The sequence below is a fragment of the Antechinus flavipes genome, chromosome 2 (genome assembly GCF_016432865.1).
Source record: "Antechinus flavipes isolate AdamAnt ecotype Samford, QLD, Australia chromosome 2, AdamAnt_v2, whole genome shotgun sequence".
NCBI lineage: Eukaryota > Metazoa > Chordata > Mammalia > Dasyuromorphia > Dasyuridae > Antechinus > Antechinus flavipes.
Genome location: NC_067399.1, coordinates 448424670 through 448451064, shown reverse-complemented (window position 1 = coordinate 448451064; position 26395 = coordinate 448424670). Strand labels below are relative to the sequence as shown.

General features: G+C 38.5%; 1 protein-coding gene across 1 annotated transcript in view; it reads left to right on the top strand.

The window, feature by feature from the left end:
- Positions 1-26395, top strand: part of MROH8 (maestro heat like repeat family member 8) — a 57078-nt gene that overhangs the window by 3658 nt on the left and 27025 nt on the right. The window contains exons 2-4 of the mRNA XM_051979335.1: positions 1411-1526; positions 4076-4218; positions 20979-21101. Coding sequence (XP_051835295.1) covers positions 1411-1526; positions 4076-4218; positions 20979-21101 — 382 coding nt within the window. The remainder of the gene's footprint in view (positions 1-1410; positions 1527-4075; positions 4219-20978; positions 21102-26395) is intronic.

The window sequence follows — 26395 nt, the reverse complement described above, 5'->3', positions numbered from 1 at the left end:
TGTTGGTGGAGTTGTGAACGAATCCAACCATTCTGGAGAGCAATTTGGAATTATGCCTCAAAAGTTATCAAACTGTGCATACCCTTTGATCCATCAGTGTTACTACTGGACTTATATCCCAAAGAGATACTAAAGAAGAGAAAGGGACCTGTATGTGCCAAAATTTTTGTAGCAGCCAGTGGCTAGAAACTGGAAAATGAATGGATGCCCATCAATTGGAGAATGGCTGGGTAAATTGTGGTATATGAATGTTATGGAATAATATTTATGGATGTTTGATGGATATTGAAGAATGCAGGCAACAAGGACCAAGAACTTTAATGGGAGGAAAACAGGTTCATTTGATTATTTTCCTGTCTTAGATCAAGAGATTAGATATTACTCAGTAAGGTATCAGCTGTATTGATTTGGGGCTTGGAAGTTTTTTTTAAGAGTAGAAAAAGTAGGTGTGAGGCTAAAGGGGAATGAATAATAAGTTTATTGTAAGCAGACCTTATGGATACCAGAGACCCAAAAACCAAAATTTTATCAAAATTATGTACCTTATTTTACCAGCTCAAACTAATTTATCACTTTGCACCACTAGTATTGTACCCTGATTTGCCTTCTGTTTAGTATAGAAATTTTTTATTGAGACTAATACCAGAAAGGAACTCTGTTAGGGTTTAGCACCTACCTCATTTTCCTTCCTTGCATTACCAAATAATTATACAAGTCCTGAAAGTAAGGGAGAGAAGAATTAAGGGAAATATTTTTTTTTATTAAATCACTCCTGTATGTGACTTGGTTACAAAATTACTTTAGAAACATCGTAGGAAGTTAAGGAAACTGTAAGAATCTGCTTGTGGGCTGGATAAGAAAAGAGTAGATAATTAGAATCATAGTTCTAGACTTAGCTTAAAAAGACTGTAGAGACCAGATCCATCCCTCTTATTTTTAAGATGACAAAACTGAAATCCAGAGAAGATGTGATTTGCCCAAAGTCAACCAAGTAATGATAGTTTTTATATATCCCTTTAGGGTTTGATAAGTACTTTACAATTATTATCTCATTTTATCCTCACAATAACCCTGCAAGGTAGGTCTTGTTATTATTCCTATTTTATAGTTGAGGAAACTGAGACAGATTGAGTGATTTGGCCAGGGTCAGGAAGTTAGTTAAGTTCCCAGAGCAAATTTGAACTCAGGTCTTCCTGGAGGCTCCAGGTCTAGAACTCAACTCTTCCTCCTAAGATGTAAGCCCAGGGCAGCTACCTGTGCCTTTTTCCTCTGAGCTAATACGAGCAGGATTCATTATTGGATCAGATGAATAGCTCAGATTTGCAAATCACTGCTTTTTCACAAAAAGCAACGATTCTACCCTTCTAAGGGAAATAAATTGTTCTCTTTTAATATTTTGTTAATTCCTAGGTTCAACACTCTTGAAGAGATAGTGACCCCCTATGGTTCTGACAATGATGCTGAAAGTGTGGATTTACAGCTAAGCACCTTGGAAGGAGAGAACAAAAATCAACCTGATCTCATAGGTAAAGGAGCCTCTTTAAGTTAAGCCAAGAAATCTACCAATTAATTAACTGGTTATAAGCACTCTCCTAGTCACTTTGCAAAATCTGATCCCTGTCCTCTGGGAACTTGCAACCAAATTAAATTAGGAAGGATTACAAAATTTAGAGTTCCTTAAACCTATGGATTATAAAATTTAGAGCTGAAAGGGAATGTAGAGATCATTTAGTATAATCTCTTCATTTTCCAGATGAGGAAATAAGATGAAGAAAAGTTGTGACTTGCTCAATGTCATGTAAATAGTAAGTGGCAGAAACAGAATTAGAACTAAGACCTTCTGACTTTAATCCTGTGTTCTTGTGGCCCTGTTTCTATATATAAGTAAAAGAAAGTAACAATATACTATAACATATTTAGTATTTTTGATGATTACTCTATAATCTAGAAAAAATCTAGCAAATGAAGTTGTTAGTGATAAATAAGGTTTTCTGTGCTTAGATAAAAAAATCATTTGCAGAAACACAAGCTATATAGGACATAGCTTGGTAGCAATTTGTGTGAAGAAGATTTTAATTAAAATCCAAAAACAGTGATTCAAAGACATTACTTTCAAGGTCTTTCACTGTGGATAAAGATGAATTAAAATTTAATAGACCATACACTGTCTACAATTGATTACAAACTCAACCTGATTCAGGAATTTGATGTAGCAACAAAAAAAATCTAATGCCATCAAGAAGGTTTGGATGCATTTCTCATCTCTTTGGTCGAGGTTCTTCTTGTACTGCTTTAGATTGTGATCAATCCAGGCCCCTTCTTTTCTGTGTCTTTGCTTTAACTCTTCCATTGCATTCCATATACAGGAGACCTTCCTTCAGGTGTTTTATTATTTTGTAGATATCAGTGCATTACAGGGATCCTTATCCCTTGCTTTTATTAATCAACCTGCCTCTCTTGCTGGCCTTATATCTCTTGGATATTATCTTTTATCCCTCTTCATGTGTACAGGTCAACATTGGCAACATTAGCTTATTCATACCTGCAATCTCTCTATTACTCTGTTATTAGTGACCCACAGTTTTAATTCTTCATCCACAGTTTTAATTATTACATAATTATGATTTACTCTAATTCTTGGCCCTAGTGTATCTCTGAGACAAATTGTATTAAATAATGAGTTTAAATTCCATTAGACTTGGGATAGAAAATGCCATCCACATCCAGATAGAGAACAATGGAGACTGAATATGGATTGAAGCCTAGTATTTTCACCTTCTTTATTGTTTGTTTTTTTTCTTTCTCATGTTTTTTTTCCCTTTTGGTCTGATTTTTCTTGTATAACATGACAAATATGGAAATATGTTTAAAAGAATTGGACATATTTAACTGATATCGGGTTACTTGCTGTTTTGAAGAGAGGGGAGGTAAAGGAGAAAAATTTGGAACAATGTTACAAAAATGAATATTGAAAACTATCATTAGGATGTATTTGGCCAAGTAAATTACTATTTAAAATTTTTTCTAAATGGGCACAGATGGTATATTAGGCTACATCAGTAGAAGTTTAGTGTCCAGGAAAAAAAGGAATTGCCTTTATATACAGCATATTGCTAATTATATATTAGGCAGAAATCATCTGAAATATTTTGTTTGAGCTCTATGCACCATGTGTTAGAAGTAACATTGTCATGCTAAAGCAAATCCCAAGAAGGGAGAGCCAGATATCAAGAGGACTCAAAATTATGCCATATGAGGTCTTGTTAAAGGAACTAGGATTGTTGACCAGAAATTGGAAGTTTCTGTGTGTAAAGAAATCACAGAAAACCATCTCCTTTCTTTCTCCAAAAAGGAAATGCTACTATTGTGAATTTTTTTCTAACTACTGACTACTGAGCCCAAACTTATGATTTCACTGAGATAGGGAATTCTAGTGAGAAAGCTTCCCCTTTTGTATAACTTATGCTCTTAAAGACTAGCCTATGGACACCAAAGTTCAGTCATTTGTCCAGAGTTACACAGTCAACATATATCCAAGATGGAACTTGAACCCAGGTCTTCTGTCTCTCACTGTATATTTAGCCTATGTAATTATAGAAACAGAACATTATTATGAATAAAAAGAATCTTAAACAGCATCTAATTCAACCCCTTCATTATACAGACATGGAAACAGGTTAAAATCATTCAAGCATATATAATATATTGCATTGAAGTTCTGGGAGAGACAATGAGGTAAGACCTGTTCCCTGCACTCAAGGAATTTATAATCTAGTAATGACGATAAGATACATACAGAAATAAATGTAGCACAAATCAGAAGCATAGGAGTATATAAGAAAATATGAAATCAGATGGAGATTCCCCCAAATACATAATACTTTGTACATGGACCTTAAACTATGCTAATCTACTCTGTTTCATTCTAATTTTAATTTAAACATAGATTAATGGACATGAGTACCACTGCCTCACAGAGAGAACTTAATACAGATTTGTTGCAAGTGTTCTTTTTACTATACCATAGTATTTTGCCAAAGCAGTTTTAACTTTCCCCCTTTTTTCTTTTTATTAGACACTAATACTTCTCATACCCCTGAAACTTCTTGCAAATGTTTTAAAGATGTCAGACATCCAGAGCCTCAGGGAGCCCCAGGTGTGATTATGATAGAAAAGCTGATAAATTCCATTCGGGAATACCTTAAGAGTGATCGAAAGGTATGAGCAGATTCTGATAATGTCTATACTTTCATATTTTTTTCTTTTTTTTAAGCTTTATTAATTATCATTGTTCTTATGCTATATTCATTCCCCAATATTTCCCAACTGCACTATCCTCCTTCCCTTAAACCTCCCTAGTGACAAAGAAAAAAACAAGTTAAAAACTAGTGCAGAGATCATGTCTGACTGTATGCAGCATTCTGAACCCATAATTTCTTCTTTGCTAAGAGGAAGGAGGGTCCAATTCTTAATTCTTGATAATCATGTTCAACTGTTATTATTTAACCTCTCCTTTGGGGTAGGCCCTAGCTTAATTCCTGGATTCCTCAATCAAGTGTGAGTCACTTAATTTCCCTCAACATCAACTTCTAATTCTGCAAATGCGACAATAATATTGATACCACCTATATCATAGGTAATAGTCCTTCTTTCTGGGATACTTAATTTTCTAAGACCTGGTCCATGACCATAAGCACTCACTACCTTAGTTTAAATTCCCTCCTATATTTGTTCATATTAGTGAAGAACACAAACAGAAGTGAAATGGTTCTGCTTTCCTTATTTTTATCCACCATAGCACTTTCCATAAACCTGCTCTCATTCTCATATTTATCCTACAGACTACTTGGAAGAGCTCCTTTATGTTTACTGTGCTTTTTATGTATATTCTCATACCTTTTGTATAAGATCCTTGGGGAAATATGAATGATTCCTAAAGGTTCTTGGTTTTTTTTTTTTTGTTTTTTTTTTTAAATTTTAATATCTTTTTATTGATAGAATGCATGCCAGGGTAATTTTTTACAGCATTATCCCTTGCATTCATTTCTGTTCCGATTTTTCCCCTCCCTCCCTCCACCCCTTCCCCCAGATGGCAAGCAGTCCTTTACATGTTGAATAGGTTACAGTATATCCTGGATACAATATATTTGTGCAGAACCGGACAGTTTTCTTGTTGTACAGGGAGAATTGAATTCAGAAGGTATAAATAACCCGGGAAGAAAAACAAAAATGTAAGCAGTTTATATTCATTTCCCAGTGTTCTTTCTCTGGGTGTAGCTGCTTTTGTCCATCTTTGATCAATTAAGGCTCTCTTTATCGAAGAGATCCACTTCCATCAGAATACATCCTCAAACAGTATCGTTGTTGAGGTATATAATGATCTCCTGGTTCTGCTCATTTCACTCAGCATCAGTTCATGTAAGTCTCGCCAGTCCTCTCTGTATTCATCCTGCTGGTCATTCCTAAAGGTTCTTGTAAGTGACATTTCCTTCTTTTACATTTCTTTGTAATTGGGATAATTTATAATTATATTATCAGAATTGTTTTGGAAATTTCTTTTCCTTTTTGAACCTTCTTCATTTTAATGGTGTCTGTTTATACCTACCTGTTCTTTGAATTTTTAAAAATTTGCTTTCCTAACATCTGGATGCCTCATTAAACTAATCTTAATACTCCTTGTTCTTGACTGGTGTAAATTCTAACATATTAGAATTAATAATGGCGATTTTATCTTGAGGTTACATTATTTCCAGTTTAACATTAAAATTCTTCTTGCTGGGCCAATTGAATTTGATTATTAGTAGCATTTCCTCTCAAACATTCACTGTCTTCTGAGAGAACTGATGATTATATGTTTGTTTATTTGGGGGCGTGTAAGATTAAGCACAGAAATCTTAGGACAAAACAAACTACATATACAATACTAATTAATGTCCCATCCCGCGGGACTTAGTTATTCGTTGGGGGGGGGGGGTCGAGGAGAACCCAGCCTGAAAGAGAAACGGGCGAGAAAGAGGAGGGAGACCAAGCTGATTATTGTCAAGGTCTCACTTTATTGCTCTCAGGATACAACTTATATAGCAAAAGCATGGGAAAGAGAAGTAGGGTAGGGTCTGGGAAAAGCACATGGGCTATTAGGGTTGGGTCTGGGAAAGATACATGGGCTTTAGCTGATCCAGTGAGCAGGAACATAGTGTGGTGACAACTCGAGATTAATTCTCAAGACCGTTTTGCCTGGCTGCAGTTCTCAGAATTGTTTGACCACCTGTGCGACTCTGTTGCAGCAAGGGGGAGAAAGGCACCTGGGCTGGGGTCATGAGAAAGGCACCTGGGTGCGGGCCTTCTGCTCCCAACATGTCCCCCTTTTCTCTTTCAAAGGCAAAAGGAGAAAAGAAAGAAAGAGAAGAAAGACTTTTGTCAAGGGCTGGTGGAAGGCCTGTCTTAGGCTATGTGGCCTGTATCCATATCCAGCACCTAAATAACCAGGCCCTCAGGGCCAGGAAAAGGCAGGGCCCCTGTCTTAGGTTATGTGGGTGGCATCCATCCCAGCACCCCAGCAAAAACCCGCGGGGATGTGCATCTGGAGAACGGACCCACAATAATCCCGTCATTGGGTATCCCTGCAGCCATAAGGTATGATGTTCCTGGATCATGGGGCCACAATATTCCCGTCATTGGCTCTTCCACAGCAATAGCCCGAAAATTATGAATGAGATTGTGTCTCCCTGAGACGCCTCCACACCCTCGAATACCACAGGGACTCAATTTCGATGGCCAAGGTAGAAAATTGGAGGCCCTCAGGGGTGACAGTGGAGGATGGGGGATCCTCACGAGATCCATGAGTATCAAGACTGTGGTAATGGATTGCAATAGGATTTTTTTTTAATTTTTATTTAATAATTACTTTATATTGACAGAATCCATGCCGGGGTAATTTTTTTACAACATTATCCCTTGCACTCGTTTCTGTTCCTATTTTTTCCCCCTCCTTCCCTCCACCCCCTCCCCTAGATGGCAAGCAGTCCTTTATATGTTGGATATGTTGCAGTATATCCTAGATACAATATAAGTTTGCAGAACCGAACAGTTCTCTTGTTGCATAGGGAGAATTGGATTCAGAAGGTATAAATAACCCGGGAAGAAAAACAAAAATGTAGATAGTTCACATTCGTTTCCCAGTGTTCTTTCTTTGGGTGTAGCTGCTTCTGTCCGTCATTTATCGATTGAAACTCAGGTCTCTTTGTCAAAGAAATCCACTTCCATCAAAATATGTCATCATACAATATCGTTGTCGAAGTGTATAATGATCTCCTGGTTCTGCTCATTTCACTTAGCATCAGTTCATGTAAGTCTCGCCAGTCCTCTCTGTATTCATCCTGCTGGTCATTTCTTACAGAACAATAATATTCCATAACATTCATATACCACAATTTACTCAGCCATTCTCCAATTGATGGGCATCCATTCATTTTCCAGTTTCTAGCCACTACAAATAGGGCTGCTACAAACATTTTGGCACATACAGGTCCCTTTCCCTTCTTTAGTATTTCTTTGGGATATAAGCCCAATAGAAACACTGCTGGATCAAAGGGTATGCACAGTTTGATAATTTTTTGGGCATAATTCCAGATTGCTCTCCAGAATGGTTGGATTCGTTCACAACTCCACCAACAATGCATTAGTGTCCCAGTTTTCCCGCATCCCCTCCAACATTCATCATTATTTTTTCCTGTCATCTTAGCCAATCTGACAGGTGTGTAGTGGTATTTCAGAGTTGTCTTAATTTGCATTTCTCTGATCAATAATGATTTGGAACACCCTTTCATATGAGTGGTAATAGTTTCAATTTCATCCTCTGAAAATTGTCTGTTCATATCCTTTGACCATTTATCAATTGGAGAATGGCTTGATTTCTTATAAATTTGAGTCAGTTCTCTATATATTTTGGAAATGAGGCCTTTATCAGAACCTTTAACTGTGAAGATGTTTTCCCAGTTTGTTGCTTCCCTTCTAATCTTGTTTGCATTAGTTTTATTTGTACAAAGGCTTTTTAATTTGATGTAATCAAAATTTTCTATTCTGTGATCAGTAATGGTTTCTAGTTCATCTTTGGTCACAAATTTCTTTCTCCTCCACAAGTCTGAGAGATAAACTATTCTATGTTCCTCTAATTTATTTATAATCTCGTTCTTTATGCCTAGGTCATGGACCCATTTTGATCTTATCTCAGTATATGGTGTTAAGTGTGGATCCATGCCTAATTTCGATTGCAATAGGTTTTTGCAGGGCCAGGTCGACCTGTGACTTAACAAAGCTGGTTAGTTTGTTAAAGGCCCATGGACCAAAAGAAAGCAATAGCAATATGCCTACGAGGGGTCCTAGAAGACTAGGGAGGAGGGTGGAAAGCCAGGGGGATGTAGAAAACCAGTTCTGATACCAAGATTCTTGTTGTTCCCTCTTTTTTCTTCTTTTTTCTAAGCTTTCTTTGATTTTTTGTATACTATTTTCTACAAGGCCAAGCTTATCAGTATAAAAACAACATTCTTCCTTTAGGGTGGCACAAAGTCCTTCCTGTTGTAAAAATAGTAGGTCTAGGCCTCTTCTGTTCTGCAAGACTACTTCAGCCAGAGAGGCAACAGAGTCCTTGAGATACTCAAGGCCAGACTGTAGCTCTTGGAGATCTTTGTCAATAGCCACACTTAACTGGGCATACTGGTTGTTGGATGTGACCAGAGAGGCAATCCCTGTTCCGGCACCCACAGATCCTAGTCCTATAAGGACGGCCAAGGTGACAGCCGTCAAGGGCTCCCTTTTCTTCCTTATCCGTGGGTCGGTTCCCCATTCCCAGAATCTTAAGAAGTCATCCGGATCATGGATTGTAAGGTGGGGGAAGAGGGAGACCACCACACAGTAATCCTTTTTGTTGACAAAGTGGGTTGTAACAACGAATGTGGTCAGGCGGAGGAGCAAGCGAGGTATGAATCATTAGGGGCAGCCACGTACGTGAAGGCTGGAGTAATTGTAATGGTTTGGTCACATACCTCCCTTAGCTGTAAGGGAGGCAGCATGTTGGGGCCTAAAAGGCATAGTCCTAGGCCAGTCATTTTACTAAGGGTGAGGCCATGCTTATTATCACTTCCCCAACGTAAGGGGGAAGGGTCATTGGTAAACACAGGATTTCCAAAATGGGCAATGCCTTCATAAAAAGGGTTGGGGAGGAAGAATAACAAACCCAGCAATCAAGAGTATTGTTGAGCTTGCGAACAGCTTGGACAGAGGTATTAATCAAGGAAAGAATGAGCTCGGCAGAAGAAGGGGGGCCCTTAGGAAGGGTAGGGCAAAACATCCTACCGTAGGAGGGAGTAGGGGGAATAGGTGGTAGGGCAGGCTTACGAGCCTGTCCTTGACCAGAGCCTGGGTGGAGTTCAGGATTAGGGCCAATGGCCACCGTTTTATACTGGCCAGGGGTACCTTTAGGAAGTTTTATAGTAAATATTAACTCATCATCATAGTAACTCTTGTAGAGTCTGAGGTCCCACATAGCACCTTGGGTCCAAGAAGTGTACTTTTTGCCTGGGTCGGTAAATTGAATTTTTAAAGGGTGACACCACCCAGAGCACTCGGGAATTTCGACCCAGCTGAAGGCGTGATAAGAGTGGTGGGTATAATTGGCAGTAACTGTAATATAGTCCCAGGGGGAGGAGGGATTCCAGTAAGTATCACCCGTGGTCTCACATCCCCAGCTACGGCAATAATAGTCATCGGGGCCTCCACATTCATGGGTCAAGGAACGGCTTCTATGAGTGCCGGGACAAACATAAAAGGGGACCGTGCGCAGCGCAGTCCTTCTGTGCTGCGTGCTACAACCACCGGCCCCTTCCATATATGGACCGTGAGTGTCTGAGGGAGCTTTTTGTTGATTAAGATAGTCTACCAGGTCCCAATTTGGTGGGGCCCCCAAAGCTAATTTACAGAGATCTGAGTATAGGGTGGGCCACCAGTCTGAGGCTGTGATTCGTGATGTGCTCCAGATGGTGTCGCCCCACCCATTTATTACCATCCAGGTGTAGTTGAAAGCCTGATAGGATTGGCTTGCCTCAGAGGGATTCCAGACAGTGCCCCAGCAGAGGAGAATTCCAAAGGTGAGTTTGTTCATCTTGTGGGTTCCTGAAAATAAGCACAATTAAAAGGCCTTCTCAGAGGGTTCCCTGGGTGGGTAGTGAAGTATTATTAGACGCTCTGGGAGCCCTCTGGCATTTGTGCTTGTGAATCATAAATGCAGGCGTGTCCTTTGCCCCAGATGAGGACCGGGTCAGGACCCTGCCATCTGTTGGACAAGGGGTCTTTCCATATAGCCTGTGCATAAGTATTGGCTGTGGATGAATGCCAAAGGCGATCAGCGGCAGATTTGCCGTCAATATCATAAGTAAGAAAATTCAACACAAACAATGCATGATTTAAAAGAGTTTTAAAATTACCCGCTTTGGGGTATAACATTTCTTCCCCTGATTGTAATTTTGAGATCATATTTTTTAAAGTTTGATGAGCTCTTTCAACGATTCCTTGACCCTGGGGGTTATAAGGTATGCCAGTAATGTGTTTAATTTCCATCTGGGCACAGAACTGTTTAAAGGTGAAACTAGTATAGCCTGGGCCGTTGTCGGTTTTGAGAATTTTAGGTTTGGGGGCAACAGCTAAAGAGGCAAGAACGTGACAGATCACATGTTTGGAAGCTTCTCCTGTCTGCAGAGAAGCAAAAATGAAGCCACTAAAGGTGTCTATAGAAACATGAATGTATTTTAGCTTACCAAAAGGTGGGTGGTGGGGGACATCCATTTGCCATAGGTCACCAGGGACTAAGCCACAGGGGTTTATTCCCAAATGAGGCTCGGGTAAGAAGGTTAGACAGCCCTTGCACTGCCGCACGATCTGGCGTGCTTGTTCACGAGTGATAGAATATTTCAGCCTAAGAGTATGGGCATTAAGGTGATGCAAGGCATGGGCCTGCTGTGCGGCAGCAAGCGGGGTGACTGAGAGGGCGGCAGCTATGAGTTGGATAGCTTGATCCACTTTGTCATTTCCCTCTGCTAGTGGCCCAGGGAGGCCAGAATGGGCACGAATGTGCCGACAAAAAAGGGCTCAGTGTGGGCAAGGATTAGGTGCTGAAGTTCTGCAAACAAAGGGGAGGCATTGGTCGAAGGGCAAATATACAGTACTGTTTCCAAGAGGGGGACAGAGTGTGCCACATAGGCACTGTCAGTGTATAAGTTGAAGGGTTCTGTTAACAATTCAAAAACTTTAATGATAGCAGCAAGCTCAACCAGCTGTGCGGAGGTAAAGTTTGTTTTGAAGCGGGAGACTTTTTGTTGTCAGAACAAGCCTGTGGGGGCAAAGGGAGTAGGGAATATGAGGAGCCAGAAGGGTTGATTAGGGGCATAATATCCTATGTGTTGTTCGTGGATGGCGCATTCTACCGTGGTCAGGGCTTTTCGTGCCTCAGGGGTGAATGAATGCGGGGAGGAGGGATCGGGGTCCCCTCTTAAGATATCAAAGAGAGGTTTTAATTCCCCCGTTGTGAGTTTCAGGTAAGATCTGAGCCAATTGATATTGCCGAGAAGTTTCTGAAAATCATTAAGAGTATGCCAACAGTCTGTTCGCAATTGGAGTTTCTGGGAAAGGACTTTGTTGGGAAGTAGCTCAAAACCTAAGAACAGCTGAGGAGATTTTAAGTTAGCAGCAGCCGCGGACTGGCAGCAATCAAAAAAGTCTGCCTTCCAAGTCCGAAACTGGCCCTGTGACAAGACTGCTTGAACTACACGAACCCATTCAGAGGGGAGCAGGTAGCCGCTGCAAGACATGGCCTCAAGGGCCGAAAGGGTAAAAGAAGCATTAGGTCCGTAGGCTTTGACTGCGGCATTTAAGTCTTTTAAGGTTTTAAAATGAAGCTTACGGAACTCCCCTGGAGGGGTGCCTTGTGCAGCCTGATCATTTTCCTCATTTTCATTTTCATCTTCATTGTCATTCTCTTCCCCGCTATCTGACTCACCCTGAGTGTCTGTGCCTGCAGCGGGCCCCTCAGCAGAGGATGAGGGGGAATTATCAGTGGGAGGGGCAGTGGGCTTGCTGGAGCCAGTCATTACAGGAAAGGTCAATTTCAGGTTCTTTGATCTGCTAATAGGGCCCTTTTTATGTGGCAGCGAAGGAGCAGCAGCTGCTGGGCCTGAAGCCGGGAGAAGGATGGTCTTTTTAAGTGAACTTTGCAAGGAAGAACGCTCGGTAGAGAGCTGAACAAATTGCCGTTGGAGGTCAAGGACCTCCCTGAGATCATTTACTTGCGTGGAGAGCTGCTTTTTAGCCTCAATAAGACTGGTAGGGGGTAGGGCAGGGGTGGAAAGGGTAGGCATGCAAGTCTGGACTGCATAGGGAGGGAGCCGCTGCACGGACCGTGCTGAAAAAGGGGGCAGGTCAGGGTTGTTGCAGCGGGCTGCCTCTTCCTCTAGAACGGCTGCGTCCTCGGGCTCAAGGGTTTCATTATTGAGATTCTTAGTAAATATGGGGAAGTTCAGTGATTCGCCTGAGGGTAGGGCTTCTTGAGGTAGGGGGGGACAGAAGGGATCTCTTTGAACGGTAGGCATTTCAATGATTACAGAGGGGGGCCTGGAGGGGTTCTTATTGGCTGGGGGGGTGGGGACTACAGAGGCCGTTGGAGACAAAGGGCAGAGGCAACATTCCGTGACTGACAAAAGCTGTTGTTTGGCAGGATCGTTATGTGCCGATTCCAAGCCCCAATAAGAGAAAGCAGTCGTAGGGACCGCATCTGGGCCTTCTTTTTGTAATTTGTCATTTAAATCTTTCCCAACCTTTTGCCATTTTTCGGGATGGATGTCTGGCCTGTTCACGAGAAACCAAGGGCAGGCATCGTCAACAAACAAAAAGAATTTAACTAAATCTTTCTTTTTAACCCTAACTCCTCTTTCCCTGAGGGAGGCTTTGAAATCCTTTATAAAAGCTTGTTCTTTAGATAACTTATTTGACTAAATCTTTCTTTTTAACTCTAACTCCTCTTTCCCTGAGGGAGGCTTTGAAGTCCTTTATAAAAGACTGTTCTTATAACTTATGTCCCATTTCTATGAGACGGATAAAATCAACTTACCGAAGACTGGAGCTCTCCTGAGCGGCAAAATAAGTCCTCACTTCAGGGGCCGGGAAGGGGGCTCTGCAGAGAGCCAGCCAAACCACCATTAGGGAGTGTCGGCAATTTGTCCAGCTCTCTACAGAGTCACCCTCATCGGCCGGAACTTCAACAGCAAGGGTCGCGACGACGTCTCGGGGGTCTGTCTGGCGAGGGTCCGTGCCTTGAGCCCCATGTTGGGCGCCACCTGTCCCATCCCGGGGACTTAGTTATTCGTGGGGGGTCGAGGAGAACCCAGCCTGAAAGAGAAACGGGCGAGAAAGAGGAGGAAGACCAAGCTGATTATTGTCAAGGTCTCACTTTATTGCTCTCAGGATACAACTTATATAGCAAAAGCATGGGAAAGAGAAGTAGGGTAGGGTCTGGGAAAAGCACATGGGCTATTAGGGTTGGGTCTGGGAAAGATACATGGGCTATAGCTGGTCCAGTGAGCAGGAACATAGTGTGGTGACAACTCGAGATTAATTCTCAAGACCGTTTTGCCTGGTTGCAGTTCTCAGAATTGTTTGACCACCTGTGCGACTCTGTTGCAGCAAGGGGGAGAAAGGCACCTGGGCGGGGGTCTTCTGCTCCCAACAAATTAATATGACAATATTGGATCAAATGAAATTACAACATTAAAACATTTGGAAAAGTTTCTTCACAATTTGATTTGAAGATAAAGGGATTTATTATCAAACAAAAGATAGAGAGGATCACAGGAGACAAAATTGATTGCATGAAATTTAAAAAGTTTTGCACAAACAAAACAAATGCAGCCAAAATTAAAAGGAAATTGTAGAGGAAGTAGGGATTACATCAAATTTCTTTGATAAAGACTTTATTTCTCTAAATATAGGGAACCAAGCCAAGGCTACAAAAATAAGAGGCACTCTCCAATTTAGATATGAACAGACAATTTTCAGAATAATTCAAAGCTATCAGTAGTCACATGAAAAAAATGATCTAAGTCACTATTGATCCCATTTATCAGATTGGGAACATTACAGAAAAGGAAAATGACAAATGCTGAAAGGCATGTGGAAAAATAAAAATACAAATACACTATTGGTGGAATTATGAACTGATCCAGCCATTCTGGAGAACAATTTGAAACTATGCATAAAGGACTATCAAGCTGTGTATAACAAAATCATTCCTAGGTTTATAACCCAAAATCAAAGGAAAAAAAGGATCTATATGTACAAAAATATTTATAGCGGCTCTTTTTTAGTGGCAAATAATTGAGGGGATGCCCATCAATTGGAGAGTGACTAAACAGGTCGTGATATAGGATTATGATAGAATACTCTTATGTCATAAGAAATGATGAGAAGATTGTGTTCAGAAAAACATTGGAAAACTTATATGAACTGGGAAAAAGTGATGTGAGCAGGACCAGAAGAACATTACTTATAGTTACCGCAGATAACGATGATCAACTTGTGTTATGGGCCAGAACTCTGAACTTGAAACAAGGATTCTTACAAGGTGCTAACTCAGGGGAATTAATGAGACAATGGATATTTAGTTTAGCATGGTGATTAATAGTTCTCTAGTTTAGTGTGTGTATTTAGTACTTAATATAGTTCTACAAGATTCACACCTACAATGATGTAATTATAATAGAGTATATAACAGCTAGCAGGGATCGAGAGACAAATTCATTAACCTTTGTGGTAGCTGGAGGCTGAAGCACAAGCTGGAGGACTCAGAGCCAGATTCATTCCCTTCATCTCACACCACCATGGTGGCTGGCCTATCATCCTGCATTTCTTCACTGAGACCAAGCCCACTCTGAAAGTGCCTGGGCCCCAGGCAAGGAAACTAGATTTTGAATGAGATAATAAAGAATTTGGATTTTAACACCTGGCTATTGCCAATTTTCGGGGTGATTACTTGACTGAAAGGAAGGCTGCTCCAAGACCTCCAGAAACTAACAAGAACATTATAAACTTGAAAGACGTGGCTACTCTGATCAATGCAATGATCCAAGATAATTCAGAAGACCTCAAGATGAAAGATGCTATTCATCTCCAGAAAGCAAATTGATGAGTTCAAATTAAAACATACTTTTTGTCACTTTATTCATCTTGGGCTTTTTTTGTTTTTGTTTTTTGTTACTTGGCTAAAATGGAAATGTTTTACATGACTTCATATATATGATGAGCATTACATTGCTTGACTTCTCAGTGTGTGGAAGTGGAGCTGGATGGAGGGAATTTAGAACTCAAAATTTTAAAAATGACAAAACCACTATATGCATGTAAAGTATTAAGCGCAGCATGATATAATGGGAAAGACTATGTGTTAGTTTTGCAGTTTTGCAGTTCCAACTTTATAACTTTAAGGAAATCACTTATGTATGTGCATTCTGATTATTTGAATCCTATAAACCAGTGGTTACTGTAACCTCCCCATCAGAGATTACTGATTGCCAGTTTTGCCTAATCCCAGGCCTTCAGAAATCTCTGGCCACTGCCTCACTGAGCAATGATTCTTTACCAATTGCCAGTTTTGCCTAATCCCAGGCCTTTGGAAATCACCAAGCAATAGTTCTTTCTTCAACAGAGCCCTCAGACACAGTGTTTGCGAGCTCAAGTCTTTATTTCACTCGATCATTTCTTGCACTACTCATGCTACTCCTGCACTCCTACTTCCTGGTCTCACTACTTATATAGGGTCTATGAACCAATAAGAGAAGGAGACATCTCCCATTGATGAGGTGTTCTCAATGCAATTAGAGTTCCTGCTCATGAGGTGATCCCTGCTAGCTGCAGAGATCACATCCAGGAGCCTTTTTACTTCCTCCTTGCACAATGAGAGGTTCCTCTCCAGACCTTTACAACTCCCTTTTCTTGTTTAGCAGGGACCGCTCATAACATCAAACTAACTTTAACATCAATAATAGCTTGCTTAATTAATGAGATTACAAAGTGTATAAAAATAGGACAAAGGCAAACCAAAAGTAAAATAGTAAGAGCTAGGCCCAAAAGGATACAAAACCAAGAAAAGATAACATTGTGTTCAACCCACTTATTTAGAGGCATTGCCTACAAGTGGAAAATGGAGCAAAGCCTCTCCCCAGCCCACCATATGAATAGTGGAGGAGGCATGGGAAAAACACATAAATCCATTGTCCAGTTCTGTCAGTCGCTAGGTATTGTGCATCAACCAAGACAATCCAATTCAGCTGCAACACTGGTGCTGTGTTCTCCATCTTTGGTGTCATGGTCAGGAGGGACATGCTGTCATCAGTGTCTGAAGGGCTTCCAATATCCGGCCAATCCTTTTGGACCATCATAGGGGACAATGTCATCATCTGGGCCTTCTCTTCTTGATTACCCAAGTCATAGATGTTGCTGATTGGAATCCACTCCTCTGCTGTTGAGTCTGCATCTACAACAAGAAGAGTATGGGTCCCCAAACCCTGACCCAACCTGGGCCCTTCTATATGCTGTCTAATCCCTTCCACATCACTGTGGAAAGAGGACTCTTTCCCTTGTTGGCCAGTTTATTATTTAGCTGTGCTTTCTGCGTGTGCCAGAAGCGCATTGTTGGAGTGAGATTCAAGGAATGTGAAAATTGCAGGTAATTTTATGTATATATTGCTGCATCTAAACAAACCTGCATGAGTCAGGTGGAGGGTTGTGTAAACTCCAATCTCTTGTTTAGACAGGAGCATCTTGAGGGTACAATTAGCCTGTCCAATAATGGCTTGGCCAGTAGGGTTATATGGGATTCCAGTGGAATGGGCAATGCCAAATTCAGTGTAGAAGGTAGAAGATGTATAAGCCAGTCCATTAACTGTCTTAAGTGCACGTGGGACTCCCACAATGGAAAAACAATGATAAAGATTGCTAATGACATGCCTAACTGCTTCCCCAGGATAGAGTAAAGCCATGAGGAAGTGAGAATGTATATCCATGGTTACATGGATGCACTTCTTTTTTTTTTTTTTTTTTTTTTTTTATAAATTTTATTTTATTTAATAATAACTTCGCATTGACAGAATCCATGCCAGGATAATTTCTACACGACATTATCCCTTGCAATCACTTATGTTTCGTTTTTTCCCCTCCCTCCCTCCCCCCCCCCCCCCAGGATGGCAAGCATTCTTATATATGCTAAACATGTTGCAGTATATCCTAGATACAATACATATTTGCAGAACCGAACAGCTCTCTTGTTGCACAGGGAGAATTGGATTCAGAAGGTAAAAATAACTCGGGAAGAAAATCAAAAATGCAAATAGTTCACATTCATTTCCCAGTATTCCTTCTTTGGGTGTAGCTGTTTCTGTCCATCATTTCTCCAATGAAACTCAGTTAAGTCTCTTTGTCAGAGAAATCCACTTCCATCAGAATACATCCTCATACAATATCGTTGTCGAAGTGTATAATGATCTCCTGGTTCTGCTCATCTCACTTAGCATCAGTCCATGTAGGTCTCTCCAAGCCTCTCTGTATTCATCCCGCTGGTCATTCCTTACAGAGCAATAATATTCCATAACATTCATATACCACAATTTACCCAGCCATTCTCCAATTGATGGGCATCCATTCATTTTCCAGTTTCTAGCCACTACAAACAGGGCTGCTACAAACATTTTGGCACATACAGGTCCCCTTCCCTTTTTTAGTATCTCTTTGGGGTATAAGCCCAATAGAAACACTGCTGGATCAAAGGGTATGCACAGTTTGATAACTTTTTGGGCATAATTCCAGATCGCTCTCCAGAATGGCTGGATTCGTTCACAACTCCACCAACAATGCATCAATGTCCCCGTTTTCCCGCATCCCCTCCAACATTCATCAATGTTTTTTCCTGTCATCTTAGCCAATCTGACAGGTGTGTAGTGATATCTCAGAATTGTCTTAATTTGCATTTCTCTGATCAATAGTGATTTGGAACACTCTTTCATGTGAGTGGTAATAGTTTCAATTTCTTCATCTGAAAATTGTCTGTTCATATCCTTTGACCATTTATCAATTGGAGAATGGCTTGATTTTTTATAAATTTGAGTCAGTTCTCTATATATTTTGGAAATGAGGCCTTTATCAGAACCTTTAATTGTAAAGATGTTTTCCCAGTTTGTTACTTCCCTACTAATCTTTTTTGCATTCGTTCTGTTTGTACAAAGGCTTTTTAATTTGATATAATCAAAATTTTCTATTTTGTGATTGGTAATGGTCTCTAGTTCATCTTTGGTCACAAATTTCTTTCTCCTCCACAAGTCTGAGAGATAAACTATCCTATGTTCCTCTAATTTATTTATAATCTCGTTCTTTATGCCTAGGTCATGGACCCATTTTGATCTTATCTTGGTATGTGGTGTTAAGTGTGGGTCCTTGCCTAATTTCTGCCATACTAATTTCCAGTCATGGATGCACTTCTTCTTAACATGAATGATGTCCATTTGCCAAATTTCATTGGGTCTCAAATCATGAGGGTTCTTCTGTGGAGGGAGCATAGGAGCATGGAAAGGAGCTGTACAGGCTTTTACTATGCTCCTAGCTTCCTCTTTTGTTATCTCAAACTGCAAACGTAAGGCTCAAGTAGTCTGATGTTATTTAGAATGAGATTCTTGGACTGCCTGAAATAAAGGAGTATTGGCCAACATGGGTAGAGGACGATCTGCCTTTGAATTTCCATGGACATGCAAGATATAATATTTACTTGGACACTTTCTCACTTGCTCTTGAATTTCCTTAAAGAGCTGATATATATTAGCGGCTACACATTTTATTTGGGCTGTGGCAATTCTTTGTATCACACCTACTGAATGGGCCAAATCAGATATAATATCTCCTGGATAAGAGCTAGCATGATTGCATACAATTTATTCTGCTGAGTAGACTGAAAGGAAATTCTAACTACTCTTTTTATAGGTAAGTTATGAGAGTATACAGCACGAATGTTATGTTTGGATTCATCTGTAAAAATAATTGCTACTTTAAGAGGAATCTTAGAAACCTTTTCTTCAAAAATCCATTGCCAATTACATAATACCTGGGTTACCTTTAATGGAAACCCATGTGTAAAATTGGGAGCTGTGGCCCATAAAATTTGCCACGCTGGGATGGTTTCACAGCATACATTAATTTGTGCGTTGGTATAAAAGGTGTATATCTTGTCAGGTCTTATCCCAGATAATTGTACTACTTGCTTAATGGCCTTTAATAAGATTCTAGCCACAAGTATTGGATAAGGAGTGAGACTTTGATCTGGTTGTGCTTAGAGAGTCATCCACTCAATTACACTGTCTCCTCGATGAAGGACTGCTGATGGTGTCATTGCCCCTCCACTCCTCTCCCCCTCTTTCTCCTCTTCCCACCTACAAAGGTGGAGTTGAGGGAGGAGGGTCAGGAGATGGGGAATACCCTAAGGATGCATGCTCTGCAGTAGGCAGAATTGAAACTGAAATGAGCTTTGAATGTGAAAAGGACTATGCCCCTTCTCTTCAGCAAGGTACTTAAAGTACTTAATTCCTTTTCTGCCCAATTCACCATAGTGCTTAAAATACTTAACTCTTTTCTCTACCAAATGGCTAAGCAGTGCAGATCTCCTAGAGCATTAAGAGGCAAAATAAATCAGTAAAATGCTAAAAAAAAAATTTTTTTTTTCTCTAGCTCTGCCCCAGGTGCTGTACTCTCTAGGGCTATGGGCACCAACTCTCTGCTTGCTTTTCTCCTATACTAACTTGTCTGGCTGTCCAAGTTAAAATCTCTCCTAGTTTTAAAATTTGTGGGATTCCTTAAAACCAATTTTAACCCATTGTATTCAGTTAGTTGTTCTACTAACTTCCATCTTTCTGGCTCTAATCTTGCTTCTTGTTGTTCTAACTGCTGTAAAGTAACTTTTATTTTTCTCTAACTCAACCTGTAGGTGAAACTTTTTGTTCTGTTTAAGCAACTTGCTCACATCCTCCTAATTTTTTCCTTGCTGAGCTATACTCAGTGGGCATGAGGGTAGACACCTCAGAGCCCAAGAGCAAGCCCCATGATCCTCATTAGAGGTGTTCTCTGCTAGAGAATCACCTGGCGCTCTAACTTATATACTTGAGCTACATACATAGCTGTGTCATTGGGCATGATCACAGATAAACTTAGACTTAAACCTATTATACTTCCCTGCTTTCTCATCTCTTGATGAGATTGTTGAACCTTCCCTTGTGGGGCCTGACAGTCCTGAAAGCACTGCCCCCATATTGGGCTGCCACTTATAACCAACCCCTCAGAGATTACTGATTGCCAGTCTTGCCTAATCCCAGGCCTTCGGAAATCTCCAGCCACTGCCTCACAGAGCAGTGGTTCTTTATTCAACAGAGCGCCCGGACACATCAGCTTGTGAGCTCAAGTCTTTATTCCTTGTGATCACATCCTGAACTCCTTGTGCTACTCCTGCACTCCTCCTACTTCCTGGTCCTCACTACTTATATTGGGTCTATGAGGTCCCACACACAGCCAATAAGAGAAGGAGACATTTCCCATTGATGATGTGTTCTCAATGCAGCCAGAGTTCCCATTCACGAGGTGATCCCTGCTAGCTGCAGAGATCACATCTGGGTGCCTCAGGCATCAGAGCCTTTGTACTTCCTCATTGCACTGTGTGAGATTTCTCTCTACACCCTTACAAGCTACATTTAAATTCTCTGGGCCTTGGTTTCTATATCTGTCAAAAGTAAGTTAGATTTGGCTATCTTGGGGTCTCTTTCAGTTTTAATATTTTCTGATTAAAAAAAAACCCTTAAAAACAACATTTATTAAGTTGCTATTACATATTCTTTTCCCCCCCATGAATTCAGGGTGATCTCGAAAAGCTGGCGTTCTTGCGATCTTTGTCTACTCTCAGTCATGCTATACCCTATGATGAAACCACTGAGTCATTCATTCATGAGCATCTCTCACAAATCCTGAATGCTATAACTGTGAGTATTTTAGCCTTATTAAAATTTCATAAATTATCCAGGATTCATTTTTTCACCAACAAAAGTTTCAGTGGCTCATTAATATTTACTAATACTTTCATCCTTCCTCTCTCAACTACAAATGGATTTTTAATGGCATGACTGTAAATGGGCATGAGTATTTGCCTCAAGCAAAACTGAGAAGTAAGCCAAGTTTGTTTTGGGTGCCTTCTTTGCCTCCACTCCAACAACAGACTACCTTCCTTTACTCTTATTTCTGGAATAGAGATGGGAACTCTTCAATACTGTCAGATTATTAGCTGATAACTACAATGTTAGCTGTGACTTCTGCATAATATAGGCTACAAGCCCTTTTCAACAATGGTGATATGAGCTAGCATGCTGCCCAGAAGTGTGAGAGAGCACTGATACACTACCTCCAACCAATGGAAACCCATGCTTCCACCTCACAGAAGTGAGGGAGTAGGAGGACTAAGTAGGGGAAGATTGAAAGACCTGCTATCTTGGAATAGCAGGCACAGCTATCCTGGTTTACGGCTGCAGGTGAGAAGGACCTAACAAATGCCAAGTGAATGCAGTAGCAGAGGGACAGAAATCCTGCTGCAGTTTGGGCAGTTGGAATTCTTGGTTTCAACGATAGAGCAAAGGGGAAACCTGAAGTTTGCAACCACTGTAGGAACCACAGGGAGCAGAGAATATTTATAGGGCAGCCTGACTTAGAGATGGAGAGAAGTTCCTGAGGTTGGACCCCTACAGAGTTAAAAAAATAATAATATAAGACAGACCTAGGGCCCAAGGCACCCATTACCCACACCAAGGGCTAGAATTTTATTATAATAAAATGCTAAAAAATAAAAATAAAAATGAGTAAGAAAGGAGAGAAAACCTGACAGCTGCTATGGGGATAGAGAAGATATGGATTCACTGTCAGAGGAAGATAGTGAACTTTAAAAAAGGCACTTCTACCTTAAGGAAAAATATCAAATGATTACAAGCTTTAAAAAATTTCTTGGAAGAACTTAAAAAGAACTTCAAAAATCAATAAGGAAGATCAAGAACAATTAGGGAAAAAATAAAAGCAATCCAAGAAAATTATTAAGAGAGTCATTTGATTGGAATAAAAGATCTAAAAACTTAAGGAAGAAAGTAACCCCTTGAAAACTAGAATTGGGCAAAGGGAAGAGAATGATGTTATATAAGACACCAAGAAATGTAAGCCAGAATCAAAAGAATGAAAAAATAGAAGAGAATCGAAACATCTCATTAGAAAAGCAGGTAGTCTAAAGAACAGACAGATCAAGGTGAGATAATATCATAATTGTTAGACTCCCTAAAAGTTAAAATCAAAAAAAGAATCCTGATTCAATATTACAAGAAATCATTAAGAAAATTGTTATGAAATGCTAGGAAAAAATCTAATAATTACCACCTGAAAGAGATCCAAGGATGAAAACTTGAAGGAATATCATAGTCAAGTCTCAGAGTTCCCAGATTAAGAACAAAATACTACAAGCAACAAGAAAAATCAATTTAAATACTGTGGAGCTACAATCAGCATCACATAAGACAGCAAATTCTACAACTAAAAGATCATAGGTCTTAAAACATTTCAAAGAGCAAAAGACCTAGGGTTATGACCAAAAATATCTTATCTAGCAAACTTGTGTATAATCCTGAATGACAAAAAGTAGATATTTAATGAACTGAAAGACTTTTAGGTATTTGTGACAAAAACACTAGAACTCAATGTAAAATCAAGGAGAAATATAAGGTAAACATTAAAGACAATTATAAGGGATTCAAAAAGGTTGTATTATTTTCTTATTATATGTGCAAATGCTGTCAGTATTCTTGAGATGGTCATTATCACTTGAATAGTTCGGAGAAAGGTTGGGATTGATGGAGTGATTAAAAAAAACAAACAAAATTGGATTGTAAAAAGTAATAAGGAGTAATTATCTTATACAACTGAAGCATGAAAGGAAGAACTGTGAAAGCATGAAAGGAAGCAGGTGTGGGAATGGTGGGCTGATATTGCCAGAACTTTATTTTCATTGAATCTAGTATAGAGAGAACAAGATATACATTTAAAAGAATATAAAAGTTTTAAATTTGTAAAGGAATAAGTGGTTGAGAGGATAGGGACTTTTAAAAGGGTGTTTAGATTGCTATTTAGAACAGTATGCGATGTGAATTGGGGAGGTTGTAGTTAAAAGTAAACCAGATGGATGAGGAGAGATAGGGCAAAAAGAGAGGCTGAGAAGGACAATAGTGAGAAAAAAGAGGATGAAGGAAAATACACATATAGTGTTTTAACTTTGAATGTGAATGGTATGATTTCACCCATAAAACAGGAACAGAAAAAAGAATGGATTAAAAATCAGCATCTGACAATATGTTGTTTACAAAAAAAAAAACCTTTAAAAATGAGAGATGCACACAGAGTTGAAATAAATGACTGAAATAGAATTTATTATGTTTCAATTGATGTAAAAATAAAGCAGGGAATAGCAATAATGATCTCAAACAAAATTAAAGCTGTTATGATCAAAGGTATCATAGATAATGAAACAATATCAATATGAAGTCTACATGCACCAAATAATACACCATCTAAATTTTTAAAAGAAAATTTACATAAATTACAGGCCGAAATAAACATTAGTACTATAATAATAAGGGGCTTTAATATTCTCCTCTCAGAAGTAGATAAATTTAGCCAAAAAAATAAACAAGAAGTCAGGGAAGTAAATAGAATTTCAAATAAATTAGATATGATATCTAGAGAGAATTGAATGTGAGTAGAAAGGAATACATTGTTTTCTCAGTGATACGTGATACTTTTTACAAAGATGGACCACATATTAGGGTATGAAAATTTTACAGCAAAAAGCAGAAATATTAAATGCATGCTTTTTAGATCACAATGAAATAAAAATTATATTTAATAAGAGACCTTGGAAACATCAGAACTAATTGAAGGCTAAACAACCTATTATAAAAGAAATATAGGGACTTTTAGAAGGGTGTGTAGATTGTTATTTAGTACAGTATGGGGTGTGAATTAGGGAGGTTGTGGTTAAGAGTAAATCAGATGGATGAGGAGGGATAGGGCAAATAAATGAAACAAATCATAGAAACAATAATTTCATTAAAGAGAATGATAATGATGAGACAAGATATCAAAAGCTATGGGATACAACAAAAGCAGGATCATAGGAAAATTCATATCTATAAATGTATACAACAATAAAATTTTTAAAAAGCAGACCAAGGAATTGGGTATGCAATTTAAAAACACTAGAAAACTAAAAATTCCCAATTAACTTGTAAATTGGAAACCCTAAAAATTAATGGTGAGTTTAATAAAATTGATTAATAAAACCATTGAAATAACAAATAAAACTAGGAGTTACTTTTGTAAAAAGTAAAATAAACCATTGGTTAATATTATTTTTTTTAAAATAGAAAACCAAATCACTAATATTAAAAATGAAAAGGGTACATGTGCCACTAACAGAATTAAATCAAAGCAATTATAAAGTTATTTTGTTCAAGTATATGCTAATAAATTTAATAATTTAAATGAAATTGAAGTATATTTACAAAAAATATAAACTGCCTAACTTAGAGGAGAGAAAAATAGAATATTTGAGTAGATACATTTTAGAAAAATAAATTCAATGGCCATAAATGAGTTTCCTAAAAAAACTCCAGAAAAACCCAGCAGAACCAAAAGTATTTACAAGTGTATTCTATCAAACATTTAAATACCAACTAATTTCAATACTAAAAAATTTTTTTGGAATGATGGGCGAAGGCAGGGTTTTACTGTACTCCTCCTATACTTGTTTGTAGGATGTTGATAGCTAAACGAGGAAGAGTAAAAACAGAAAAAAAAAATTAGAGATCAATTTCATTAATGAATATGGATGAAGAAATCATAAATAAAATTTTAACCAAGAGATTATAACAATATATTACAAAGATTATACATTGTTACCAAGTGGGATTTATACTAGGAATGCAGGGATGGTTTGACATAAGAAAAATTGTTAATATAATTTATTAATAATAAAACTAACAAAAACAATATGGTTATGTCAATAGATGCAGAAAAAGATTTTTATAAAATACAATACTCATTTCTTTCATAGGACTTGAAAATGTGGATATAAATGAATTTTTCCCTATATTGATAAAAATATTTACCTTAAAACATCAGCAAATATTATTTGTAATGGGGATAAGCTAGAAGCCTTCCTAGTAAGATTTAATGTGAAACAAGGATATCCACCATCACCAATGTTATCCAATCTAGTATTGGAAATTCTAACAACAGCAATAAGGGGTGGGTGGGTGGGGGAAGAAATAGACGGAATCAGAATAAGGTAATATAACTATCTCTTTTTATAGATAATATGATGATATACTTAAGGATTCAATTAAAAAGTTAGTTGAAACATTAATTTTAGCAAAGTAGGAAGATGTAAAGTAAATCCATGTAAATCATTAGCATTCCTATATATTATCAAAAAACCCTGCCAGAAGAAATAGTAAGAGATACCCCATTTAAAATAACTCTTAGATGGTATAAAACACCTGGAAATATACCTCCCAAGAGAAATAAGGGAACTATATAAAATGATTTTTAAAATTTATACAGATAAAATAAGATTTAAATCTTGGAGAAATAATGGATACATCACCTATATATAAGGGGAAATGTTACAAGAAAAATTGAAGTAACATATTACTTATTAGATGTACAGAGAAGCAAACTTCTTATGAATAAACAAGAAATAAAGAACATATATATATACACATATATATATATAAAATGTATAATTTTGATTACATTAAATTTAAAATATAAAGCAATACAACCAAGATCAGAAAGAAAACAGAAAACTATGGAGAAAAATTTTATACTTTCTCAGACAAGGGTTTCATATTTTAAATATATAAAGAATTCTGTTTTTTATAAGAAAACAATCTAACTTGTTCAATTATTCCTCAATTGATAAAGAGTCAAAGGATATGAACAGGCAGTTTTCTGATGAAAATATATAGTCATATAAAAATACTCTAAACATCGTTGATTAGAGAAATACAAATTAATTTAACAACCTTGAGATATCATGTTATACCTACCAGACTGGCTAAAATAAGTGAAGTAGAAAGTGACAAATGTCGGAGAAGACATTCCCTTTATCCGACAAAGAAGTGGAAATTGCAGAACTGCCTATCAATGGGGGAATTATTGAACAAGTTGGATTATATAATCATGATAG